Raw genomic sequence first — 26968 nt, forward strand, 5'->3', positions numbered from 1 at the left:
AATTAGTGAGACAGTTTTATAGATCGGGTTGTTTCGGACGCGGCGATACCAAATATGTGTACTTTTTTTGGTTTTGCATAAATATACAGATTTATTGGTTTAATATTTTATTTATTTATTTTTATTTATTTTGTGATTTTTTTTAACAGTTTAAAAACATTTTTTTTTACTTTTTTTTACATTTTTGCTTAGTCCCTGTATGGGACATTCATTTTTATTTTTCTGATCACTGATCTCATGTAATGTAATAGACATGTATTACATTACATGAGATCTTCGCTGACTATTTCACAGTCAGAGTCTCCTGCCAGGCTTCAGCTGCATGCTGAGCCAGGCAGGACACCATATATGGCAGATCTGGAGGCGGTCACGTGACCTCCAGCTGCCATAGCAACGCCAGGTCCTGGAAGGTATCAGGGGTCGTCGGAGAGGTAAGTAAGACGACCCCCTCTCCTCTGTCTATCTTCTATATGCCGCGATCACTATAGATCGCGGCATATAGAACATAGCAAAGGGTTAACATCATTGGGACCTGATCCAATCAGGTCCCGATGATGTCCCCTGTCAGAGCTAATGCTCTGCACTGGAATCGCAGCGCTTGCAGGACCCTGGGGGTCCTGAGCGCTGCGAGACCACTCACCGTTTTTAAACATCGGAGCTGCACAGAGCCCAGAAAGCGCCGACGTTTATCTACAGTGGGCGGTCGGGAACCGGTTAAAAAATACTCATCTAATGAGCAGGAGGGGAGAATAGACAGGAGTTTTACTACATTTTTAAAACAATCCCATCTCAATTAAAAAGGGATATTTTATTCATTGCTGGAGGTTGAACTACTGGGACTACCAGCGATCCCAAGATTGGGCTATACATACCCATCTAAATAGACCTGTGGTTGACCATGCATACCTCCAATTCATTTATTCTCTTTGGGATTGCCATTGATAGCTGAGTGCTATACTTGGCTATGTTCGGCAGACCCTTAGAGAATAAATGGAACAGAGGTGCACATGGTGGGACTCCGTTCAACACATCAGGAGCTCTCGAGATCTCCAGGAGTCTGACTATTGATCAGTTACCGATTAGTAAGTTATGCTCTATCCCATTAATAAAGAAAAACTTAAAAACTTAATAAAAGCCCTGTAAGTACTAAAGCACATGCAAATTTAAAGAGTTGTCCAGTCCAAATCGATAAGTCTGTATTCAAAGAGTGACTGCAGACTTATCAATTTGGATCGTGTGACCCCTTTAAGAACTTAGGCATATATAAATAAGCACACATGCCATCATATATTGGTGGAGAAACTTTTCTAAACTTTTAATCCTCTTCTTGAGCCATAAACTATAAAAAACATATTTGTTTTTCAATAACTACAGTAGATACAATGTGTAAGCAAAAATGTTTGTCTGTAAGCAAAAATATTTCCTAAAATGTTGAGTAAAACACCAATTTTAATAAAAAGTTGCAAGCTTATTTATAAAACTGGAAATGTACTTAAAACCATGTATGAGATTGTAAGATACCTGTACTTATACTTGCAGAATTCACAAGTTGGTGATTGATGATGTGAAGCCGGAAGATGAAGCTGACTACACTTTTGTTCCTGATGGATTTGCTTTGACTCTTTCTGCTAAACTTAATTTCCTGGGTAAAAGAATAGATATCTTGAAAAATTTTATTTGAAAAACTTTTTCCATATGGATATCGGGTGTTAGGACTAAAAAAGCACATTCATATGGGTAACATACAAACCAGGGAGACAAACACTTGAATCTGACAGGTCCCTGTTCACAATAGGAAACGCCCTTCTCTGACCCTGGTCTGTCAGTGAATGACCGCGGAGGTTGGCACCCTAAGATAACGCAATGGCGCCCCCACTCGACGGCGGCTTACCCTGAATGTCCTTAGCAGCTCCTAGGATCGCTAGAGTAGCAGTTCCCTAAAGAGTAAAGGAATCACATACAAAACAACTGTAGCCAACACAAATTACAGCCAAGTGAATGAATCCAACAAAGTCTATCACCAGCAGGAAACACCAGTAGGGGAAGTTATTTAAAGCTGCACCTGAAAGGTGATAGAACAGACAAACATAGTAAATGAAAAACTGTTATGATCTGCAACATGAACTAAGGAAAGATAGGGGAAAGCTGTCCATACAGTAAGACTAAGCTGAATCCCTACCATGTAGCGGGCTGCCTGTTCCTAGCGAACAGACCTGCCTTTGTCCTTGGTTAGTCTGAACGAAGACCTATAGCATAACAAGAGGTGTCCCTAAAAGAACTAAGGACTGGGACAAAAATGGGACACCTCCTAAACCGAAAAGTAGTTGAAGAACACAAAAAAACAAACTGACAAAAAAGTACTAGAGGTCCCAGAAGGACCAAGCAAACTGACAGAGAAAGGCACAGAAGCACCTGGCTAGAGAAACAGTCAAACAATGAAGTCCAGCACAGCCAGAAGGGCGGAGCTGAAATATAAAGTTTGATGGTCACGTGACCGCAAAACACAAGATGGAAAAAACAAACAGGAGGATTCTAACAGTACCCCCTCTTTTATGAGGATCCTCCGGATCCTCCAGGCCCAGGCCTATCCAGAAACCTCCTGTGGAAAGCTTTAACGAGCCTAGGAGCAGAGACATCATCCATCCTTACCCAGGAGTTGTCTTCGGGACCGAAACCCTTCCAGGAGACAAGATACTGTAATCTGTCTCTATGCCATCTAGAATTCAAGACACGAGAAATTTCATATTCGCCATCTTCCACCACAGGAGGAACTGTAACAGTGGCGTCCCTATCAGATACATCAGCCTTTTTCAACAAGGAAACATGAAACACAGGATTAATCTTCCAGGAAGTAGGGACATCCAACTTAACAGCAGACTGGTTAACAACCTGAAGCACTTTAAATGGACCCACAAACTTAGGACCCAGTTTCTTAGAGGGAATCCTCAACCGCAGGTTCTTCGAGGACAACCAAACCATGTCACCCACAGTAAACAAAACCTCTTCACGTTTTGTTATGCACACGCCTGGACTGACTGGCGTGTGCGTGTTTAGTGATCCCACTGGACCATGAACCGGAGAGTGCCTAGAGGGGCGTAACTAAGTATCTACCCGATCCGACCAAGGTCGCACGACAGCATACGATGCCTGTGCACCAGGGAAGAACCGAGCAGAGGGACCAGGTGCGACTCCAGGTCAGACCCCGGACACGGCTGTTGACCCACACCGGGGAATACAGGAACAGGCAGGTTAGAGCACAGGCTGGGTAGGGTCCAGTACAAACTAGGAGACGGGTTCAGAGCCGCAGACGCGATAATCAAGCAGAGTAAAGCGAAACTGCAGGTGCAGTGGACAGGGCTGAGCAGAGCGAAACTGCAAGTGCGGTGGACAGGGCAGAGCAGCGCGAAACCGCAAGTGCGGTGGACAGGGCTGAGCAGAGCGATACCGCAAGTGCGGTGGACAGGGCTGAGCAGAGCGATACCGCAAGTGCGGTGGACAAGGCTGAGCAGAGCGGGCAGAAACCGCAAGAGCGGTAAGTAAGGCAGAACAGAGGTAAACCGCCAAAGCGGTGAACAAAGACAGAGCAGAGGGGACAGGGCTCTGTTCACACGGAACAGACTGAAAGGGAAAAGCAGAACCAGATACACACAAGGTACTTGCAAAGAAGTAGCGAGTGGACTCCAAACTCACAAACAGAAGTACAGCGACAACGAGTAGGAGTTAGGTGCAGGTTCAGACTCTGCAGAAAAAGAGAGGAAACGGACACAGAGACAAAACAGGTAAGAGGCCAGGAGACAGTTCAGACAAGAACTGTACTGCAATGAAATACAGGAACGAGCCTAGGTAAAGCCAAGTGTTGGTTCAGACACTGCAGCAAAAGGGAAGAAACGGACATAGAGACAAAACAAGTAACAGGTTAGGAGACAGTTCAGACAGGAACTGCTACTGCAACAGAATACAGGAACGAGACTAGGTGTAGCCAAGCGCTGGTTCAGACACTGCAGAAAAAGGGAGGAAACAGACATAGAGACAAAACAAGTAACAGGTTAGGAGACAGTTCAGACAGGAACTGTTACTGCAGCGAAATACAGGAACGAGCCTGGGTATACGGCCCCCAGAGGCAGCAATGAACAGGCTAGGAGCGTGTTCAGACAGGCCTGGAAATACAGCCTCCAGGAAGGCAGACAAGCAAGGAAAAAACAGAACGGGACCTGGCACATTCAGAGTCTAGAAGCACACTGAATGTTAAAGTTGCTCAGGCATCAGTTTGTATGTGGAGCTGGTTTAAATATCCAATGACTGACAGCAATAGGCTGAGGACGCATTAGGGGTGTGCCTACAGCAGCTACAAGAATCAGGAAGTAACCGGGCCGCCGCCCTAAGCAGTCAGAACAGAAACAAACAGACAGCATGGAAAGAAGCCAGGCTAGCAGACAAGTTTGCGATCTTGCATAGTGAGAGATGGTGCACTATGCAAGCCCGCCACCAGGTATGTTACACGTTTTCTGTCAAAATAGAATCATAGAATCATAGAATCATAGAATCATAGAATGGTAGAGTTGGAAGGGACCTCCTGGGTCATCTGGTCCAACCCCCTGCTCAAAGCAGGATTCACTAGATCATCTCAGACAGATGTCTGTCCAGCCTCTGTTTGAAGACGTCCATTGAAGGGGAACTCACCACCTCTCGTGGCAGCCTGTTCCACTCATTAATCACCCTAACTGTCAAAAAGTTTTTTCTAATATCTAATCTGTGTCTCCTCCCATTTAGTTTCATCCCATTGCTTCTAGTCTTTCCTTGTGCAAATAAGAATAAAGATGATCCTTCTACAATGTGACAGCCCTTGACATATTTGTAGACAGCTATTAAGTCTCCTCTCAGTCTTCTTTTTTGCAAGCTAAACATTCCCAAATCCTGCAACCGTTCCTCATAGGACATGGTTTGCAGACCAGTCACCATTCTGGTCGCTCTTCTCTGAACTTGCTCCAGTTTGTCTATGTCTTTTTTAAAATGTGGTGCCCAAAACTGTACACAGTATTCCAGATGAGGTCTGACCAAAGAGGAGTAAAGACCGATAATGACTTCACGTGATCTAGACTGTATGCTTCTGTTAATACATCCCAGAATTGTATTTGCCTTTTTTGCTGCTGCATCACACTGTTGACTCATGTTCAGTCTATGATCTATTAGTATACCTAAGTCTTTTTCACATGTACTGTTGCTTAGCTCTATTCCTCCCATTCTGTATATGCTTTTTTCATTTTTATTGCCCAGATGTAGTACTTTGCATTTTTCCCTGTTAAAAACCATTCTGTTGGTTGCTGCCCACTGCTCCAGTTTATTTAGGTCTTTTTGAATCCTCTCTCTCTCTTCTCTAGTATTAGCTATCCCTCCTAGCTTTGTGTCATCACAAATTTAATCACTTTACCCTCAATTCCTTCATCTAAATCATTGATAAAGATGTTGAACAATACAGTCCCAGGACGGAGCCCTGTGGTACCCCACTTGAGACATTCTTCCAGCTGGATGTGAAGCCATTTACAACCACCCTTTGAGTCCGATCACTAAGCCAGTTATGAATCCACCTAACAGTTGCCTGGTCCATTGCATACTTGGTCATTTTTTCAATAAGGATGGTGTGAGATACTTTGTCAAATGCTTTGCTGAAGTCAAGATATACTATATCTACAGCATTTCCCTGATCCACCCAGTCAGTGATTCTGTCATAGAAGGAAATTAAGTTAGTCTGACATGACTTGTTAGTTACAAACCCATGCTGACTCTGGTTAATCACTTCATTCGTATCCATGTACTTACATACATGTTGTTTAATAATTTGTTCAAAGATCTTTCCTGGTATAGAAGTCAGACTCACCGGCCTATAGTTCCCAGGGTCCACCTTCTTCCCCTTTTTGAAGATAGGAACAACATTTGCTCTTCTCCAGTCTTCTGGGACTTCTCCTGTTCTCCAAGAATTTTCAAAGATTATGGAGAGTGGTTCTAAAATTTCTTCTACGATCTCCTTCAGTACTCTGGGGTGTAATTCATCTGGACCTGGAGACTTGAACTCATTTATCTTAGCTAAATATTCCCTCACAATCTTTCTGTTTACAGATAACTTGGATTCCTCTATTCCTTTAAAAGGACAGTGAAGATCAGTTGATGTTACATTTTCTTTCTGAGAGAAAACAGATGCAAAATAGGAATTAAAAAGTTCGGCCTTCTCAACATCCTCTCTTACCATTTCTCCATTTTCATCCTGTAAAAATCCTATAGCATCTTTGACTTTTCTTTTACTTTTGACATACCCCCAAAATCCTTTTTTATTGCTTTTGACATCTCTTGCAAGCCTTAATTCATTGTCAGCTTTAGCTAACCTGATACGTGCCCTACAGGATCTGCAGACTGCATTATAATCTTCTTTAGATATGCCTCCCTCTTTCCATTTAATAAACATTTCTTTCTTTCTTTTTAGCATGTGTTTAAGTTCTGTGTTCATCCATCCTGGTTTCCTTAAATGCTTCCCATTCTTCCTACTTTTCGGGATTGTTAACGATTGTGCTTTGAGAATCTCATTTTTAAAAATTTCCCATCCTTCCTGGACATTTTTGTCCTTAAGGACATCCAGCCATTGGATCCCTCCTATTCTCTTTCTGAGTCTCTTAAAATCTGCCTTTCTAAAATCTAACCTTGAAGTTTGAGTCTTCACATGTCTTCCTCCTCTAGTTATCCAAAATTCTATAATCGCATGATCGCTGTCTCCTAGGGTCCCAGCCACCTTTACCTCCTCAACCATTTCCTCCCTGTTTATAAGGATTAGATCCAAAGTAGCAGATCCCCTTGTTTTCTCCCCTACCTTTTGGAAGATAAAGTTGTCAGCAAGAGAGGATAAGAATTTGCTTGACCTGTTAGTTTTACTTGAGAGAGATTCCCAACAAATGTCTGGATAGTTGAAATCTCCCATGACCACTATGTCATATTTTTTGGAGAACTTGGTCATTTGATACATAAAGAGTTCATCCATATCTTCAGCTTGCCCAGGTGGCCTGTAGTAAATGCCTACAATGGTGTCCTTTCCGTTGTTCTCTCCTTGTATTCTTACCCAAACAGTTTCCACAGAACTCCCAGTCTCTGAAGCTTCAATCTCTGTGCAGATATACGCTTTTCTAACATACAATGCAACACCTCCTCCTCGTTTATCAAGTCTGTTTCTTGCAAATAAGTTGTATCCTTTTAGCCTTTTATTCCAATCATGTGTATCGTCCCACCAAGTTTCAGTGATTCCAATGACATCATATTCCTTTTCCTGCATTAGTAGTTCCAATTCTCCTTGTTTGTTGCCCATGCTTTGTGCATTTGTATAAAAACATTTTAGTTTGTGATTGGTTTCTCTTCCTCCCATATTTTTATTATTTAAATTGTTTTGTCTTTGTTCTTCCTTTCCACTTCCAGTAGCAGAGATCTCAATAGTATTTGTCAGCTGTATTGCTTTTTCTGGCCTTTTGCTTCCCTTCCCACATTGTTCTAGTTTAAAGCTCTCCTGATGAGTGTAGCAAGGCGACTTCCAAATACATGTTTTCCAGTCTTCGTAAGGTGCACCCCATCTCTAGCAAGTAGTCCATCGTATAGGTAATTCATTCCGTGATCCATAAATCCAAATCCTTGTTGACGGCACCATCGACGTAGCCAGTTGTTCACCTGTAGAATCTTATTCCACCTCATTGTTCCATGGCCATCCACTGGGAGGATGGATGAGAAGACCACCTGCGCTCCCAATTCTTTCACTTTCTTGCCTAAGTCTTCAAAGTCACTGCAGATGGTTTCCAGGTCCTTTCTTGCGGTGTCATTTGTCCCCACATGTATTAGCAGGAATGGGTAGTGATCTGTAGGTCTGAAGAGTCTTGATATCCTGTCAGACACATCTTTAATTTTTGCTCCTGGAAGACAGCACATTTCTCTTGAGGTTATGTCTGGTCTGCAGATAGCGGCCTCTGTTCCTCTTAACAGGGAATCCCCCATGACCACCACTCTCCGTTTTTTCTTCACAACATTCTTCTTTCTCCATCCAGGAGGATTCTGAGGGCTTACAAGGTTATTCATTGCTGGCAAAGTCTTATTTTGCTGTATTTCTTCATGGTTCTCCTGCGAGAGAGCCTGGTACTGGTTCCTGAGCAGTATGGGTGCTGACTGCCTCTCGATCCTCCTGCTTCTGTGGGTCACATGCTTCCATTCCTCTGTTTCGTCAGGTGCAGTTCGAATTTCTTCTCTTTCTGAATCATGAAGAGATAATTCTGCTCTGTCTAAGAACTCTTCACCTTCCTTAATGATTTTCAAGGTAGTTAACCTCTCTTCTAGATTTCGCAACTTTTCCTCCAACAGGGACACAAGCTTGCATTTCTGGCATGTGAAGTTTGGCTTTTCCACTGGCAAGTCTGTGAACATGTAGCAGGATATGCAGCTCACCAAATGGCTCCTGGACTCTTCCATGTTCTTATTGTTAATGTTCTGAAAACAGTGAAAAAAGCTTAAAAAAAAAGCTTCAAAATGCGCGCGCTGGTAATACTTCTTGGACTTCTTGTTAGCCTCTTGAAGGTTGCAACGTACATTAATCCAAACTCTCTCCAAATCACCGGAAAAATTCTCCTCCTCTGGCACCGCCGACCCCAATTTGGAGAATGAACCAAAAGACGGATGTCTCCCAGTACAACAAAAAAAGGGAGAACACCCAGCAGAGGAGGATGTATGATTGTTAAGAGCAAATTCTGCAAGAGGCAGAAACTCAGACCACACCTCTTGATTGTCCACCACAAAACAATGCAAAAACTGTTCAACATCCTAGTTCTTTCTTTCAGTCTCTCCATTAGACTCAGGATGATAACCAGACGAAAATGACAAATGGACTCCCAACCTGTCACAAAAAGCATCCCAAAAGTGAGCCGCAAACTGAGGTCCTCTATCAGAAACAATATCCGTGGGAACGCCATGAAGCTTGACAATCTCCTTAACAAACGCCTTAGCGAGTGTCTTGGCGCAGGGCAACTTAATGAATGGAACCAAATGACACATCTTACTAAAACGGTCCACGACCACCCAGATGACAGCCCTCGGACACAGGAAGATCAGTAATAAAATCCATTGTGAGATGCGTCCAAGGCGCACTAGGAACCTCCAGAGGGCAAAGCAACCCCGCAGCAGGAGTATGTGAAGCCTTTGACCTAGCACACACAGTACACTGACGCACCCACTTGATGACTTCCTTCTGCCATCCAGGCCACCAAAAACTGCCACTGATAAGTCTCTTAGTCTCCGAAATTCCTGGATGACCTGCCAACCGAGATTCATGACACGCCACAAACAAATCTCTCCTAAAGGCTCTAGGCATGAACAACCTCCCATGGGGAGTGTTAGATGGAGCATCATCTTGAGCTTTCAGAATCCCATTCCCCAAAACGGAGTCCAATGCCACCACAACTCCTTTCTGTAAAATGCTCTCCTCCTCCTCGGCACCGACCGTAGGAGAGAAAATGCGAGATAAAGCATCAGCTTTAACACTCTCAGTACCAGGGATATAGGTAACAGAAAAATGAAACCGAGAAAAAAAAAGTGCCCATCTAGCATGACTGGCATTCAAGCGCTTGGCAGCATCCAGATAGATAAAATTCTTATGATCTGTGAAAACCTGAATAGGAAATCTAGTGCCTTCCAAAAAATGACGCCAATGTTCAAATGCGAGTTTAATAGCCAGCAACTCCCGATTTCCAACATCATAATTCAATTCGGTTTCCGAAATTTTTTTCAAAAAGAAGGCACAAGGATGCACTCCACCCTTGTTCTCCTGAGACAAAACTGCTCCGACCCCCACCGATGAAGCATCGACCTTGACCAAAAAAGGCTTGGTCTTATCAGGCTGCATAAGGATAGGGGCAGAACTGAACCTCTCTTTGAGATACTCAAACGCTTCAATGGCCTCAGTAGTCCACTGGGCCGTATTCGCACCTTTCCTGGTGAGATCGGTTACAGGTTTAACAATTACAGAAAATTCTTAATGAATTTCCTGTAATAATTGGCAAAGCCCAAAAATCTCTGTATAGATTTCAAACCAATAGGCCTAGGCCATTCCTGCACAGCCTGAACCTTCACAGGGTCCATCTCAAAGCCCTCGCTGGAGACAATGTAGCCCAAAAAACTAATTCTCTGCACAGCGAACTCACATTTCTCCAGCTTAGCAAAGAGTGAATTATCACTCAATAACTGCAAAACTTCACTTACACTCTGCCAATGGGACTCTAGATCTAGTGAGTAAATCAAAATGTTATCCAAATACACAACCACATTCTTACCAATCAAAGGTCTCAGGATGTCATTAATAAGGTTCTGAAAAAATGCAGGTGCATTGGTAAGACCAAAAGGCATCACCAGATTCTCAAAATGACCTACCGAGTGTTAAGAGCAGTTTTCCATTCATCACCCTCCTTCACTCGTAAAAAATTGTATGCCCCCCCCCCGGAGATCAACTTTAGAGAACCACTTGGCCCCCACTAACTGCTTAAACAAGTCAGGAATTAACGGCAATGGGTAGGAATTGCGTACGGTAATCCTATTAATTTCACGAAAATCCAGACATGGACGTAAACCCCCGTCCTTTTTTTAAACAAAGAAAAATCCAACTGCCACAGGCGACTTAGAAGGTCTAATGTGACCAGCAGCCAGGCTAGTCTGTATGTATTCCTCCAAGGCCTTTCTTTCAGGGATAGTCAGATTAAACAAGCGATTCTTAGAAAGAGTAGCTCCCGGAACAAACTCAATGGCGCAATCATAATCCCTATGAAGAGGTAAAACTTGCGACTCCTCCTCCGAAAAAAACCTCCAAAAATCTTGAATAGGTACAGGTAATTCCCCTTTTTCCACAGCCGCAATGCGACCCTTGCAACATTTATCATAGCACTTCGGACTCCAAGACTTAATCACATTAGTAGACCAGTCCAGTAAAGGATTGTGAGAAACCACGATAATTAAGTAATAATGGCATAAAACAACAAAGTTTATTAGGTCAGTTAAAAAGGTATACAATAGTAATACAAAAATTGTATAATTACATATTAATATTCAGACAGTGAGTGACTATTGGATCAATGAGAAAGGAAAAGAAACTCCCATAACATCTTAAAGACCCCTAAAATATGTGTGTGCCAGGGTACAATATATCCCAATGGGATCCACAAGGGGAAGAGTCAAGGGGAGGAGCAGGGAAAGGAGAGAAGAGTAAATGAAGGTAAATCATAAAGGTAGAACTAAAGGAGAGGATCAGATCATAACCAAGAGGGCGAGATAGTATCAACCTTAATTGTAATTCCCAAATGGGAAGCCATAATAATGAGTAAATCGGAGCACTCACCAAGTTGGTTGCTGACCCTCCCAAATGTATGGGGCAGAAGGAGGCAGGTAGGGGACATCCACCAGGGGCCTGGTGCACTTGGATTGTGCAGTTTTAACCAAGGCAATCCTAGAACAACTGGAGAGGGTAAATTATCTAAAACAACCAAGTCCAAAATTTCTTGGTGAACTCCATTGATAGTGAGGGGAAATGCAGCAACTTTGTGAGTAACACAATCCCTCGGCGAACCTCCGGTCTCTTTCCTGAGAGCGGAGTGACATCGCCCCAACCTCCATCGGTTCTCCGCCGTCTGAGCAGATTTTCTGGGGACTAGGAACTGAAATTACAGGAGTCTTTACCTCATTCAGCCTGCACCTCAGCCTCCTGTCCACACGAACAGCTAATTGCATGGCATTCTGCAGAGTCTCAAGTGCAGGGAATGCAATTAGCAGATCCTTAACCTTTTCACTCAGACCAACAAGAAATAAACATTTCAGCGGAGGATCATTCCATTTAACTTCTGAAGCCCATCTTCTGAAGTGTGTGCAATAATTTTCAATATCACCTGACCTCTGATTCAAGCGCCTGAGTTCTACCTCAGCAAATGATTCGATCAGGATCATCATATAACAGCCCCATAGCAGAAAAAAATTCTTCAACAGACCTTAAACACGGATTATTAGGTTGGAGAGAAAAGGCCCACCCCTGTGGTTCATTGCGCAAAAGTGACATAATAAAACCAATGCGCTGTGATTCATTCCCAGAGGACCTTGGTCTCAAACGAAAATATAACAAACAAGCATTTTTAAATGAAAAAAAATCTTGCTGTTTACCATAAAAACATCAGGCAGTCCTACCTTGGGTTCGACAAAATGCGCTCCAGAACAGCTACTCATGTGTTGCTGAAGCTTGGCCACCTCTAGAGAAAATCCCTGCAGGCGTTGAGCAAAATCCTGGATGGAAACCATACTGATCCCCGATTTCTTTCCTTTTAGTTTTTTGTACTGGACTTACTCTTATGATCTGCAACATGAACTAAGGAAAGATAGGGGAAAGCTGTCCCCACAGTAAGACTAAGCTGAATCCCTACGATGTAGCGGGCTGCCTGTTGCTGGCGAACAGACCCGCCTTAGTCCTTGGCTATTTTCAACGAAGACCTGTAGCATAACGGGAGGGGTCACTAAAAGAACTAAGGACTGGGACAAAAATGGGACACCTCCTAAACAGAAAAGTAGTTGAAGAACACAAAAAAACAAACTGAGAAAAAAGTACTAGAGGTCCCAGAAGGACCAAGCAAACTGACAAGAGAAAGGCACAGAAGCACCTGGCTAGAGAAATAGACAAATACTGAAGTCCAGCACAGCCAGAAGGGCGGAGCTGGAATATAAAGGCAGATGGTCACGTGACCGCAAAACACAAGATGGAAAATCAAACAGTAGGGTTCTTAAACACACCTGTTACCCAAAACTGAAAGAAACAAAGATAACAGAAATAAAACACCCAAAGAAAAGGTGTATCCGCTGTGACTCAATGGAAAGAGATGCCGACCACAGAACACCAAATCAAGAGTTCGAATCCAGAAGCATGACATCGGGATAATACCCAGATTAGGCCTAAATTCATTTTAATTGGTGATATACATTATTTTCAGCAGATTTGATCTGATTGTTTCATGAAGATTAACTTCAGCTCGTGTTGCAAATTTTCACAGAGGTCTGCATCATGTGAATCCAGCCTTAAATGGTTGTTTCCAAAATGTTCTAGCTAGCTACCACTTATCAAAATGATAGATGATAATTTGCGAATCGGTTTGCGTCTGACTGATAGGTCACCCACTATCCCAAGAATGGGGTTCAGATTGGAGGAGTTGTTGCACAGGTGCACTGGACCCCAAATTTGGCACATTTATTCCCTACCTCAGAAAGCCCATTTTGGGAGTGGTTTTGCTAAGCCATACCACCTTGTGACTTTTCATCATGGGACTGCGTATGTACTTGGTGAATCACGAGGAAAAGTTCACGTAGCCCTATAGAGATATGGCTACTTTCCGCATCAACATACAGTGTATTTGTATGGCACCATATTTTAGACATGGTCATAAGCAATGTCTCTAGGTGGGAAAATCTCCTTATGACGACGGGACATGGCGCCATTTTTATTACCAGATTTCATAATAATCTGGCAGAAAAACCCGCTTTGAGCCTCTGGATAAAATCAGAGACATAAGTAGGTCCAGTAGGGGCTAAGAGGCCATACAGAACCATGATATTATAAAGTGGCCATACTGTATCCTGATCCCTCCATACATGGTTAATTGAAAGAAGACTCCACCCAAATATATACATGTCTAATAGTGTTATGTTCTGCTACCAAAGCTAAGGAAAGAGAGGAGATCTGTCCCTACTATAAGACTCAGCTGAATCCCTACGATGTAACAGGGAACCTGATCCTGCGATCAGACCTGCTAAAGTCCTAATCTAGTCTGTACGGAGGAGGGATGTGAGGAGGGAATCCCTACAAGTACTAAGGACTGGGAGGAATATGGGACACCTCCTAACAGAAATAGTAGCAGACAGACGAACAAACAAAATAGATAGAACATAGAGGTCTGTAGACCAAGCAAACTAACAGAGTTAGATACAGAGCACAGGCTAGCTAGAAAGTAGATATACAATGAAGTCCAGCAAAGCCAGAAGGGCGGAGCAGGATTAAATAGGCCAACAAGGTCATGTGACCAGCAAAGGAAAAAAACCTAACAGCAAGGTTCTAACAGTACCCCCCCTTCTAAGAGGATCCTCCGGATCCCCTAGGACCAGGCTTATCAGGAAATCTCCTGTGAAACGCTCTGATAAGTCTGGACGCGGAAACATCATCTGACCTCACCCAAGAGTTATCCTCGGGTCCGAAACCTTTCCAGGCCACAAGATACTGCAAACTACCTCTATACCGTCTAGAGTCAAGGATGCGAGAAATTTCATATTCCCCGTCCTCCACCACCGGAGGAACAGAGGCAGAGGCGTCACCATCCGACACAACAGCTTTTTTTAACAGAGAGACATGAAAGACCGGATTAATTCTCCAGGAGGTAGGAACCTCCAACCTAACAGCAGATTGGTTGACAACCTGAAGCACCTTAAAGGGCCCTACAAACTTGGGACCCAATTTCTTAGAAGGAATCCTCAACCGCAGATTCCTAGAGGACAACCAAACCATGTCACCAACAGCGAACAAAACCTCCTGTCGTTTCCTATCAAAGTAGTCTTTAGATTTTCTGTTGGCCTCCTGAAGATTACCACGCACATCCGTCCAAACTCTTTCCAAATCACCGGAAAAATTCTCCTCCTCAGGCACGGCAGATCCCAACTTGGAGAACGACCCAAACGACGGATGTCTCCCAGAACAACAAAAAAAAGGCGAACAACCAGCAGAAGAAGATGTATGATTGTTCAGAGCAAATTCGGCAAGTGGCAGAAACTCAGACCACCCCTTTTGATTGTCTGCCACAAAACAACGCAAGAACTGCTCAACATCCTGGTTTTTCCTTTCTGTCTGGCCATTAGATTCAGGATGATATCCGGACGAAAACGACAAATGAATTCCCAACCTGTCACAAAAGGCACGCCAAAAACGAGCCACGAACTGAGGACCCCTATCAGAAACAATGTCAGTAGGAACGCCATGAAGTCTGACAATTTCCTTGACAAAGGCCTTAGCGAGAGTTTTAGCGCAGGGCAGTTTGACGAAGGGAACCAAGTGACACATCTTGCTAAAACGGTCCACGACCACCCAGATGACAGTAAAACCCTCAGAGGAGGGAAGGTCAGTTATAAAGTCCATAGCCAAATGTGTCCAAGGAGCACTGGGGACCTCCAAAGGACAAAGCAACCCCGCAGCAGGAGTATGTGAGGACTTAGATCTAGCACATATAGTACATTGGCGCACCCACTTAATGACTTCCTTCTGCCATCCAGGCCACCAAAAACTGCGACCCACCAGTCTCTTGGTCTCAGAGATTCCGGGATGACCTGCCAACCGAGATTCGTGACACTCAACAAACAAATCTCTCCTAAAGGTCCCAGGCACAAACAACCTCCCATGAGGAGTGTTAGATGGGGCATTCTCCTGTGCTTTAAGAATCTCATCTTCCAAAACGGAGTCTAAAGCAGCTATCACAACACCTTCTTGTAAAATGTTTTCCTCTTTCTCAGCACCGACTATGGGAGAAAAACTGCGAGACAAGGCATCCGCCTTAACATTCTTAGTACCAGGGATGTAAGTAACGGAGAAATTAAACCGCGAGAAAAACAGTGCCCACCTAGCCTGACGGGCATTCAGGCGCTTGGCAGCATCAAGATATATCAGATTTTTATGATCCGTAAGAACCTGAACGGGAAATTCCGCACCTTCCAAGAAGTGGCGCCAGTGTTCAAATGCGAGTTTAATAGCCAATAATTCCCGATTACCAATATCGTAATTCAGGTCAGTCTCCGAAAAATTTTTTGAAAAAAAGGCACAGGGATGTAATCCATCCCCGTTATCCTGAGACAATACTGCGCCAACCCCCACAGAGGAAGCATCAACCTCAACCAAAAACGGCCTAGTAACATCAGGCTGCATAAGGATGGGAGCAGAGGTGAACCTCTCCTTGAGATACACAAAAGCTTCAATGGCCTCAGAAGACCACTGAACCGCATCAGCACCTTTCCTGGTGAGATCAGTCAGAGGTTTGACAAAACTAGAAAAAATTTTTATGAATTTTCTGTAGTAATTGGCGAAACCCAAAAACCTCTGTATCGATTTCAAACCAATAGGCCTAGGCCATTCCTGCACAGCCTGAACCTTAACCGGATCCATCTCAAAACCTTTGCTGGAGATAATGTAGCCCAAAAAACTAATTCTCTGTACAGCGAACTCACATTTCTCCAGCTTAGCAAAAAGCGAATTGTCCATTAATAACTGTAATACCTCACGCACGCTCCGCCAATGAGACTCCAGATCTGGCGAATAAATCAAAATGTCATCCAAATACACAACCACATTTTTACCGATCAAAGGTCTAAGGATGTCATTAATCAGATTCTGAAAAAATGCAGGAGCATTAGTAAGACCAAAAGGCATAACCAGATTCTCAAAATGACCCACAGGAGTGTTAAAAGCAGTCTTCCATTCATCACCCTCCTTCATGCGCAACAGATTGTATGCCCCCTTAAGGTCAATTTTAGAGAACCACTTGGCCCCCAATAACTGGTTAAACAGATCAGGAATCAATGGCAGTGGGTAAGGATTGCGTACCGTAATTTTGTTAATCTCACGAAAATCCAGACAAGGACGTAAACCGCCGTCCTTTTTTTTTACAAAAAAAAATCCAACCGCCACAGGAGACTTAGAGGGCCTAATGTGACCGGCGGCCAAACTTGTCTGTATGTATTCCTCCAAAGCCTTCCTCTCAGGAATGGTAAGGTTAAATAAACGACTTTTAGGAAGAGTCGCTCCAGGGACAAATTCAATAGAACAATCATAGTCTCTATGGGGAGGCAAAACCTGCGATTCCTTCTCAGAAAAAACTCTCCAAAAATCCTGAATAGGAACAGGCAATTCTCCCCTATCCAAAGCTGCAATACGCCCGTTACAACACTTGTCATAACATTTATGGCTCCAGGATTTAATTTCACTGGTAAACCAATCCAGTACAGGATTGTGAAATTTTAACCAGGGCAAACCCAATATTACTGGAGAAGGCAAGTTATTCAACACTACCAAATCCAATTTCTCATGGTGAACACCATTAATAGTGAGAGGAAATTCACTGACCTTGAGAGTAATATTCTTCAAAGGGGAGCCATCCACAGAAACCACAGCAATGGAGGATGATAAAGGTTCAGGTTTTAAATTGAGTTTTTCCACGAATCCCCCATCAATTACATTCAGTGTAGACCCGCAATCAACAAACACCCGAAATTCCATTAATTTTTCCTGAGCAATCGTGGAAGCAGCTAAAAATATACCCTTGGAATTTAAACAGGCAATACGGGCGTGACTGACCATTTTTTTTTCTTTCTTCATACGAAGCTCACAGCCTTTAATCAAATGACCAGATTTTCCGCAATAGAAACACAAGCCTTCTGAAAAACGACGGTCTTTTTCTTGAGAGCGAGGTGCCACCGATCCAATCTCCATCGGTTCACCACTGTTAGTACACACATTATCATAACCAGAAACTGACATAGCAGAGGATTTGCTCTCATTAACCCTAGCACGCAGTCTTCTATCCACCCGTATAGCTAATTGCATAGCCTGTTGCAAATCCTCAGGTGTAGGATAAGCAATTAGCAGGTCTTTAACCCTTTCACTGAGCCCAGCAAGAAATAGACTTTTCAGAGCAGAATCGTTCCACCCTGTTTGAGTGGACCAACGACGAAAATGAGTACAATATTTTTCGACATTACCTGATCCTTGTTTTAAACGTCTCAACTCAGTCTCAGCTGATGCCACACGGTCAGGATCATCATATAATAATCCTAAAGCAGAAAAAAAACTATCCACTGATCTGAAGCATGTATCACTAGGTTGCAAAGAAAAGGCCCACTCCTGAGGCTCTTTGCGCAAAAGTGACATTATGAACCCTACGCGCTGGGATTCATCCCCAGAGGACTTGGGTCTCAAACGAAAATACAATAAGCAAGCATTTTTAAATGAAAAAAATTCTCGATGTTCACCAAAAAATAAATCCGGCAAACATACCTTAGGCTCCAAGAAATATGCTCCAGGACAGTTACTCACGTGCTGACGGAGCTCGGCCACTTCCAGAGAGAGTCCCTGCAGGTGTTTAGCCAAATCCTGAACCGACACCATGATGGAACAAAAAAAAACAAAAAAAAAAAAAAAAAAAAATCTTTCCTTAGAGAATTTGCAGGCTGGACTTACTGTTATGTTCTGCTACCAAAGCTAAGGAAAGAGAGGAGATCTGTCCCTACTATAAGACTCAGCTGAATCCCTACGATGTAACAGGGAACCTGATCCTGCGATCAGACCTGCTAAAGTCCTAATCTAGTCTGTACGGAGACCTATAGATGTGAGGAGGGAATCCCTACAAGTACTAAGGACTGGGAGGAATATGGGACACCTCCTAACAGAAATAGTAGCAGACAGACGAACAAACAAAATAGATAGAACATAGAGGTCCGTAGACCAAGCAAACTAACAGAGTTAGATACAGAGCACAGGCTAGCTAGAAAGTAGATATACAATGAAGTCCAGCAAAGCCAGAAGGGCGGAGCAGGATTAAATAGGCCAACAAGGTCATGTGACCAGCAAAGGAAAAAAAACCTAACAGCAAGGTTCTAACAAATAGTGCATCACATTTGACTTCACTGCATACCAAGTAGGAACCAATGTCTCATGCACTCCCTCTTGGGTAATTCTCCAGGTATAACACAATATATTGTTTTTTCTTGAAACTTTAATTTTTCCCACATTATGTACATTGCACTAATTATTTTATACTGTATACTAAAGTAGAACACACAAGCCATTATAATCACGTCTTCCGGCTTTGATGAAATAATAGAATAATTCTATTATTGTTTCTTTTCAGAGATCAAAGTTGAATATGTCCCACGTCAAGGTGAGTGACAGCAAGAAAAGTCTCTCAAACTATTGAGTCTTCTGTGTATAAGTTGAGAAGAGACACATGTAATTTGGTCTATATTTCTCCAGAACCACCCAAAATCCACCTTGATTGCTCCGGTGGTGAACATGTCAACACCATCATTGTTGTGGCTGGCAACAAATTGCGTTTTGATGTTCCAATTACTGGAGAACCTGCGCCAACGGTTTCCTGGTTCAGAGGAGAAAAGGCAAGCTAAAAAACAATGGATATCAACTAGTTATGAGCGAGCATGCTCGTTACTCGAGATTTACGAGCATGCTCGGGTGTTTTCCGAGTATCTTCAGTGTGCTCGGTGTTATGTTTGAGTCACTCTGTGCACGTGATTTGCGACTGTTTGAAAGCTTTAATACATGTGAGGAATGCTTGTTTCTTAGGCATTCCTCACATGTATTAAAGCTGTCAAACAGTCGCAAATCATGCACACAGAGTGATTCAAACATAACACCCGAGCACGCTGAAGATACTCGGCGAGCACCCGAGCATGCTCACCGAAAGGGTTGACAGAACATACTCGCTCATCAATAATACTAAAGGAAAGCTAAGAAACATGAATGACCAATGAGAAGTGTAACATGCAAATAAGGATAATCAAATCATACATTTTCAAAGATCAATATGGCTATAAAGTGTCCTTTTGGAAATGTAAAGAGATTTAGGGAACACCAAGCAAATTGCGTAGCTGGAAGGGTAGGAAAAGATGGGCTCATATATAAGATTCATATATATGAGCCATAACTGTTTTTAATTTTTACGTCAACTTAGCCACATAAGGTCAATGTTTTGGGGTTTGATTATACGGTATTCATTGTGCAGTAAAAATTACCTGCTAAAGTAATTTTCCTGGTCAGTAAGATAACAATGGTACTAAACTGTTTAGCTTTATTTTATATATTTTATCGGTTTAAAAATATTCAAAACAAAGTTTTTCTGAGATATCAAACTTTTTAAATCTTCTGCCAATGAAGCTGTTTGAGGGCTTGTTTTTTGGACATCGTGATATACTTTTATAGGTATCATTTTGGGTGTACATATGCATTTTGAGCTCTTTTTATTGCATTTTTTGGGCTCTTTTTATTGCATTTTTTGGGCTCTTTTTATTGCAGTTTTTGGGGGGAATGCAGTGGCCAAAGAAGGGTAATTGTGGCATTTCAATTTTTTTCTCTTTAGCATTTAATATAATAGTAAATAATTATTATGAATAATAATAATAATATGAATACTACTAATAATAATAATGAATTATTATTATTATTAAATAATATTTCTCCATTTTGATAGATCAGACTTTTAGGCACAGGATATCATGTCTTCATTATTTTATATTTTTTAGATTTATTTGTTTTTTTCTTTATTTCCTGACTTTAGGAGTTTAATGACACAGAAGGACGGGTGCATGTTGAGCATAGGACAGAGCTAAGCAGCTTTGTCATTGAAGGGGCTGAGAGGTCTGATGAAGGCACATATAACATAGTGGTGACCAACCCTGTTGGAGAGGACAAGGCCTCCCTGATCATCAAAGTAGTGGGTAAACTGAACTTTACATTTTATTATTTCCAATGACTGTGAATTTTTATTTTTATCCTGCTTTGATAAATGTACTATTTTTATATTAAAGATGTGCCCGATCCTCCAGAGAACGTTCGTATCACCAGTGTTGGAGAAGACTGGGCTAGCGTTGTATGGGACCCCCCATTGTATGATGGTGGAAAGGAGGTAACAGGTGAGCAAAATGTTATAAAAAAAAAGTTACAAAAAATATTTTCCGTGTCTATAATTTTATATTATTTTTGCTTAAGAACATCTCATGTATTCATTTGACTTTTGCCTTTTTTTTAGGGTACCTCATCGAAAGAAAAAAGAAAGGCAGTCAGAGGTGGATGAAGATGAACTTTGAAGTCTACACAGATACTTCATATCAATCTGTTAAGATGATTGAAGGCATCATGTATGAAATAAGAGTCTTTGCTGTAAACGCCATTGGTATATCTCAACAGGCCAACACATCCAAACCATTCATGCCAATTGGTAAGTGTCTATATGGGTCGTAGAAAACTTGGAATACATTCCAACTTCACCGCTATGGTTGCGTACATGAAGTACATTAATGTGGGAGGGAAAAGATTTATTAAATTCAGAAGAACCTAGATTTTGAGGACATAATACAATTTTGTCATAACTAAATGAAGTCCAGTAATATTTAAACAAGATTGATGATTGACAATATAATAAATTGATCAGCACTTATTTATTCTACGGACTTTTCCAAACTGTATAGTGAAAAAAAATCATTCGTTCTCAGTAACAGTGCACTGTCCGAAGAAAGCTGGCAGGGCTTTAATGAATAGGCTTTGCACAAGCCACTCCATTTCGCAGGTCGAAGGAGAACCTTTGTCTTCACACTTTAACAGCTGTACAGAAATCTGTCTGCTGGCTGGTGGAGCGAGCTGGCAGAAAAAAGGGTCGTCAAGCCAAGTCATATCATGGTGACCAAAGTCACAGACATACTCAAAAAAGAGTTGGGTAGCCAAATACAAGCTGAGTTTAGGGATGGGAACAAAACTGGCGGAATCAAGAGCTGAGTTGCATGAGTATGAACCAGGGTAAGTATGAAGTAGCTTCTGGGGTTTAAATAGGGAGTGGCTCACCAAAGGATCACAGCCAGAGGAACTGATTGCACTAGATAAACAGCACCCTACAGCAAGACATAGACCCCTGTCTGGACGGGGCCATAAGTCCTAGCCACAATTATTTAAAACAAACCCACGCCTACATCTCCCAATGTAGATGCTCTTAGGTAAAGGTTCAGATATTATCATAACAATCCTCATATTGTTGGGAACACATCCTTTCTTTAAATGGGAAAGTGCTGCCGATGACAATGATTTTTAGACCATATAAACTATGCAAAATAGCAAGTGAATGTCTGATGATCACTGCAATGCTAATAAGACAAGTCAATGATTGGGAATGAGCATTCGGTCAATTAAGCGTCCACATATAAAACCCATGTGGACAAGTCAATAATCAGTGAACAAGTGTTCATAGGAATTCTCTATTCTATCAGCCTGTCTAAACAGGCCAGTGATCATTTAACTCTCAAGCAAAGCATTCAGATGCAATGATTTTTAATGGTTCTTTAGATGGACCTATCCAGGTCATTAAACGTCCACCGATCAGCTATATGCAGGCCGATTGGTGGGCAAATACATCAAATACTGAGCGGTTTAGACAGGCTGACAAATGTTGCATGCACACATGACGATCGTTCATACTATCATTCTGTGCTCATAGAATATCGGCAGCACATCTTATGTTTTCATAAGCAATGTGCTGCCGAGAGCGATGATTTTTAAACTGCCATCTGACAAATGAGCATTTTGCTTGTTCTTTAGATGATTGCTGGCCTACTTAGTTAAGAACGAGAGTTCCTATGAATGCTCGTTCCCTGATTACTGGCTTGTCTAGGACTGCGTTCACATACTTAGCTGCCCCGGGGGCATTTTATTTTGCCACAATCGTGGTAAATTTACAACATTCTTGCAGCAATTTTCAAAAATCATGGGAAACAGTGCTTTTTTGTTGTTATAAAAACGTACTCCGCCTGCCTGCAGCATGTGAACACAGCCTAAATAGTTTATTAGCAAGCCAAAAATCACCGTTATTGGCCAAATGGCCAACTAGGTGAAATAGATAGTTACGTGGACAATGTGTTTCAACCTTTTTATGTCAGGTCTAAATAATCCAACACTAGTACGTAAGTTATAAAGGAGTAATAAACCTGGATCTAATAAAACATGTGAAGAAAAGTCAATATTGCAATAGTCACTTAAGATTCACAAAGAATTTCCGCATTTTACCATTAGCTGTTAGTTGTTGTGTTTTCAGTATATGGTAATGGCCTCATATAGTGCGGAGAGTATACTGTATATTATTAGACTGTTCTTATCACTATCGCTATGATGGTCATAGTGACTGAAAGTAACTTGGTCGTCATGAAGAATAATAGTTGGCCAATAGCAACCAATCACAGCTCAGCTTCCTTTTCTTAAACACCTTTGGTAAAATGATAGCTGTGCTATGATTGGTTGCTCTGAAGACAACTTTGATAAGTCCTATAGATTTTCAAATATCCAATTCATATTACCAAGTCAGGACTTTTCACTGAAGAATAAAATGATAAAATATTGACTGGTTACCAAAAAAGCCAATTAAACCCATTTTTAAAAGACAGTAGATCAGTAATAAATCATGCATGTGAAGTTATCATTTTCTAATATTTCAATGAATTATGACAGTTTCATCTAAGATTCATTATTTCTAATTTCCAATATAAGTAATGATGTCAGTGGTTGTTTTAGATATATTAGGTAGGAGGACTTTTTATGTCATGCCGTGACTGACAATATATAATCTTTCCCAGCTCCAACTAGTGAACCTCTAAACTTGGTAGTTGAGGACGTCACAGACACGACCTGCACTCTGAAGTGGAGAGCACCAGATCGTATTGGGGCTGGTGGAATCGATGGATATGTCATTGAGTACCGTAAAGAGGGAGGTGAGTCACCGATGGATTCTTAAGATCACGACTTTGATGCAATTTCATCAAACTTGGCAGGTAACGGCAAATTTGAATAATTTTCAATTTGAGTGAAGGGTGATTAGCGGGAGGCAGCTTGTCCTTACTGCAATTTACACTAGAAAGGGGTCTATTTTATAGCGCAATATACAACAGTTCTTGGCTGGCATCTATACTCAACAGGAGGCCGCACGTAGCCATCTACACACAGCAGGAGGCCACACGGCGCCATCTATACACAGCAGGAGGCCGCACAGTGCCATTTATACACAGCAGGAGGCCGCACGGCGCCATCTATACACAGCAGGGGGCCGCACGGCGCCATTTATTCATAGCAGGGGGCCACACGGCGCCATCTATACACAGCAGGGGGCTGCACGGCGCCATCTATACACAGCAGGGGGCCGCACGGCACCATCTATACTTCTCAGGAGGCCGCACGGCGCTATCTATACACAGCAGGTGGCCGCACGACGCCATCTATACACAGCAGAGGGCCGCACGGCACCATCTATACACAACAGGGGGCCGCATGGTGCCATCTATACACAGCGGGAGGCTGCACGGCGCCATCTATACATAGTGGGAGGCCGCACGGCACCCCCCCCCGAGAGACAGCAGGAGGCCGTAAGGCGCCAACTATACTCAGCAGGAGGCCGCACGCAGTCACGCATGCAGTCACGCACACACACAAACATATACAGACATATACATACACGCATAAACACATTTGAAACACAAAAATACATATAAACAGACATCACACAATGATATCTGCCTGCACACACACACACACACACACACACATACACATACACACATACACACACAGACTCACCATCCCCCGGCTCCATTCCTCCTGCCTGCTCTGACTTCTCCATTGCAGCAGTGCAGGCCGGGCGCGCACTACGTGACGTCACAGCTAGGAGACACGGCCGCGCACAGGGCCGTGTCTCCTAGCAGTGACGCGGCCGGGCCAGCACAGGGAAGTTAACTGCTGCAGTGCTGGCCCGGCCGACGAAGAAGTAGCGGTGGCCGCTGCTGGGGGAGCGGTCCGGGGCCCCCCTCCCGCTACTGCTACCGGTGTGTGCCACAGCGGCCCGCACATATAATGAGGGCAATCCGGCATTAGACACCCCGCCCGGAGCCGCGGGCCCCCTGCAGGCCCGGGGCCCCGGGCGGTGGCCCGGTTTGCCCTCCTTATAATCCGCCTATGAACGCAATGCACGGACTGGCTGGTGGCTCTCACAATCCAAGTATGACCATTTCACGTATTTCTATGCAGCTGTCACGCTCGGGTGGGGAGAGCCGCCGGCCAGTCCGAACATTGTGTTCCAATCTCGGTCCGATTTATATGGCCGTCTGACCATGCCCTTAAACCAATGTAGGAAAAGTAAATTTCCCTGATAAATTTTTAAATTAAAAGATCATCAATAAAATCTAACTGGTAATTTCTAAAACTAAGAAAAAAAGAAAAAGTATGCCAGCTCACTAATAATTACAGTCCAGTGTGCATGGAAAGACACGATCCAACCTTTCATTAGGCAAAAAGAAAAAAACATGGTGGGATATATTCCAGCTCCTGGTACAAAAATATTTTCTTTATTCTATATGAATTTTAAATATTACATCCCAGGCAAATGAGTGAAAAGCAACGCGTTTCGAACTTACTCCAAAGTTCTTTGTCAAAGCTTTGACAAAGAACATTGGCATAAGTTCGAAACGTGTGGCTTTTAATTCATTTACCTTGGATGTAATTTTTAACATTTATGTGGAATAAAGAAAATATTTTTTACCAGGAGCTGGAATACATACCCCATGTTTTTTCCAATTTCTAAATCTATTCATTACAAAACAAAACAGCCCTGACAGCAAGTGAGTTTCTTTAAAGTAGATTCCTAATGGAGTTGTCTTCTGCTGTCATTATCGTGCCAGGGTATGGAATAAATAAATCCTTTGACACTCTGCTGAGCCAAACCGTCTTCTTGATCTGTTGGGCAAAATTATGCCACTGAAGCCCAACTTCTGGTTTTGAAAAAATATATCTTACTGTATATTTGCTTACAATTAGCATATATTGGCCAAATCTCTGGCAACTTCAAGGAGGCTAAAAGGATTAAGAGGTGACCTCTCGAATTACTGGAAGAGTCAGCAAATCACACAGGCTCCTCCAAACTTTCCTGAAACCTCTCAAAAAACAGCTATTTCTGCAAGGTTTCTTCATTCATGGAGGTGGAGATTGGACTGTGGAGAGGCAGGGAATAGGCAGTGGAAAGGCATGAAATGGTAGAAGAGGAGTGTGGGCTAAGTAGTGACATTTCTACCTCAGAAATATATATATATTTTTGGACCGTGTTAGCCAGTAGATAGAAAAATATTTAGATTTGTGAGTCCTCAGTGGTTGATACCTTTTAATGGCTAACTGAAAAGGTGGTAACAGGTTGCAAGCTAAAGAAACCTGAGTAGCCTCGAAAGCTTGCAACCTGTTACCATCTTTTTAGTTAGCCATTAAAAGGTATCAACCACTGAGGACTCTGAAATCTAAATATTTACCTCAGAAATGTAACTGTTTTATGGGCTAATGGATACCCCTCTGATATACTTGCCATGAAAAATTGTCAAGGATGACTTAGACTGGGTTTTGTTGAGCATTTGAATAATAATCCGATTTTCATCTAAAAAACTTGGACGACTGTTGTCTGTATTCCCTCCATGTGTCATTCGTATGCCTGTTTTTACATCTGTATGACATCTGTTTTTATATATCATCCTTTAAAAAAAATCACAAGACCAAATATAGCTTCATATGTTTAAAATTGCAATGTATCTATAAAACTCAGATGCAATATGGATGATCCAAATTGGATCCAATTTTTTCGGGGCATCCATAGACTCATTCGAGTCTCATTCGAAATACCGAAGAAACATAATGATTGTTCCTGAGACTACCCTTGCAAAATTATAACTTCACAATAGGCAAAAGCTACATGTCTACTTCTCTTTACAGGTCAGCTAGGGTACAATGGTGAGACACCAAGACCCTCACATAACAATAAAAAAAGTTATGGTAACACAGGAATTTACAGCCACCCACTCACGACCACAACTCTTCATGGAAATCTGGTCTTAGAGTGATTTCACTGCTGTCATACATTAATCTAAGATACATTTCCATTTACAGGTTCTGAATGGACCCAAGCCAACAGTAAACTGGTAGAAAGATGTGGATACACAGTGAAGGAACTTCCTACAGGAGAAAGGATTGAATTCCGAGTAATTGCTGTAAACATTGCGGGAAAAAGTGAGCCAGCCGTCCTGTCCCAGCCTGTCACTATCCGAGAGATTGTGC

The 26968-nt window shown here is 42.4% G+C and overlaps 1 protein-coding gene across 2 annotated transcripts in view; it reads left to right on the forward strand.

The window, feature by feature from the left end:
* The window catches only part of MYBPC2 (myosin binding protein C2), a 128348-nt gene that overhangs the window by 69141 nt on the left and 32239 nt on the right, over positions 1 to 26968 (forward strand). For both annotated transcript variants that reach the window (XM_073656476.1, XM_073656478.1), the window contains 8 exons: positions 1540 to 1646; positions 18969 to 18998; positions 19091 to 19230; positions 20409 to 20568; positions 20659 to 20763; positions 20880 to 21068; positions 23464 to 23598; positions 26801 to 26968. In XM_073656476.1, the coding sequence (XP_073512577.1) occupies positions 1540 to 1646; positions 18969 to 18998; positions 19091 to 19230; positions 20409 to 20568; positions 20659 to 20763; positions 20880 to 21068; positions 23464 to 23598; positions 26801 to 26968 (1034 nt within the window). The remainder of the gene's footprint in view (positions 1 to 1539; positions 1647 to 18968; positions 18999 to 19090; positions 19231 to 20408; positions 20569 to 20658; positions 20764 to 20879; positions 21069 to 23463; positions 23599 to 26800) is intronic.

This window comes from Phyllobates terribilis, unplaced genomic scaffold, assembly GCF_046119375.1.
Source record: "Phyllobates terribilis strain yellow unplaced genomic scaffold, ASM4611937v1 Scaffold_12__6_contigs__length_324123572, whole genome shotgun sequence".
Classification (NCBI taxonomy): domain Eukaryota; kingdom Metazoa; phylum Chordata; class Amphibia; order Anura; family Dendrobatidae; genus Phyllobates; species Phyllobates terribilis.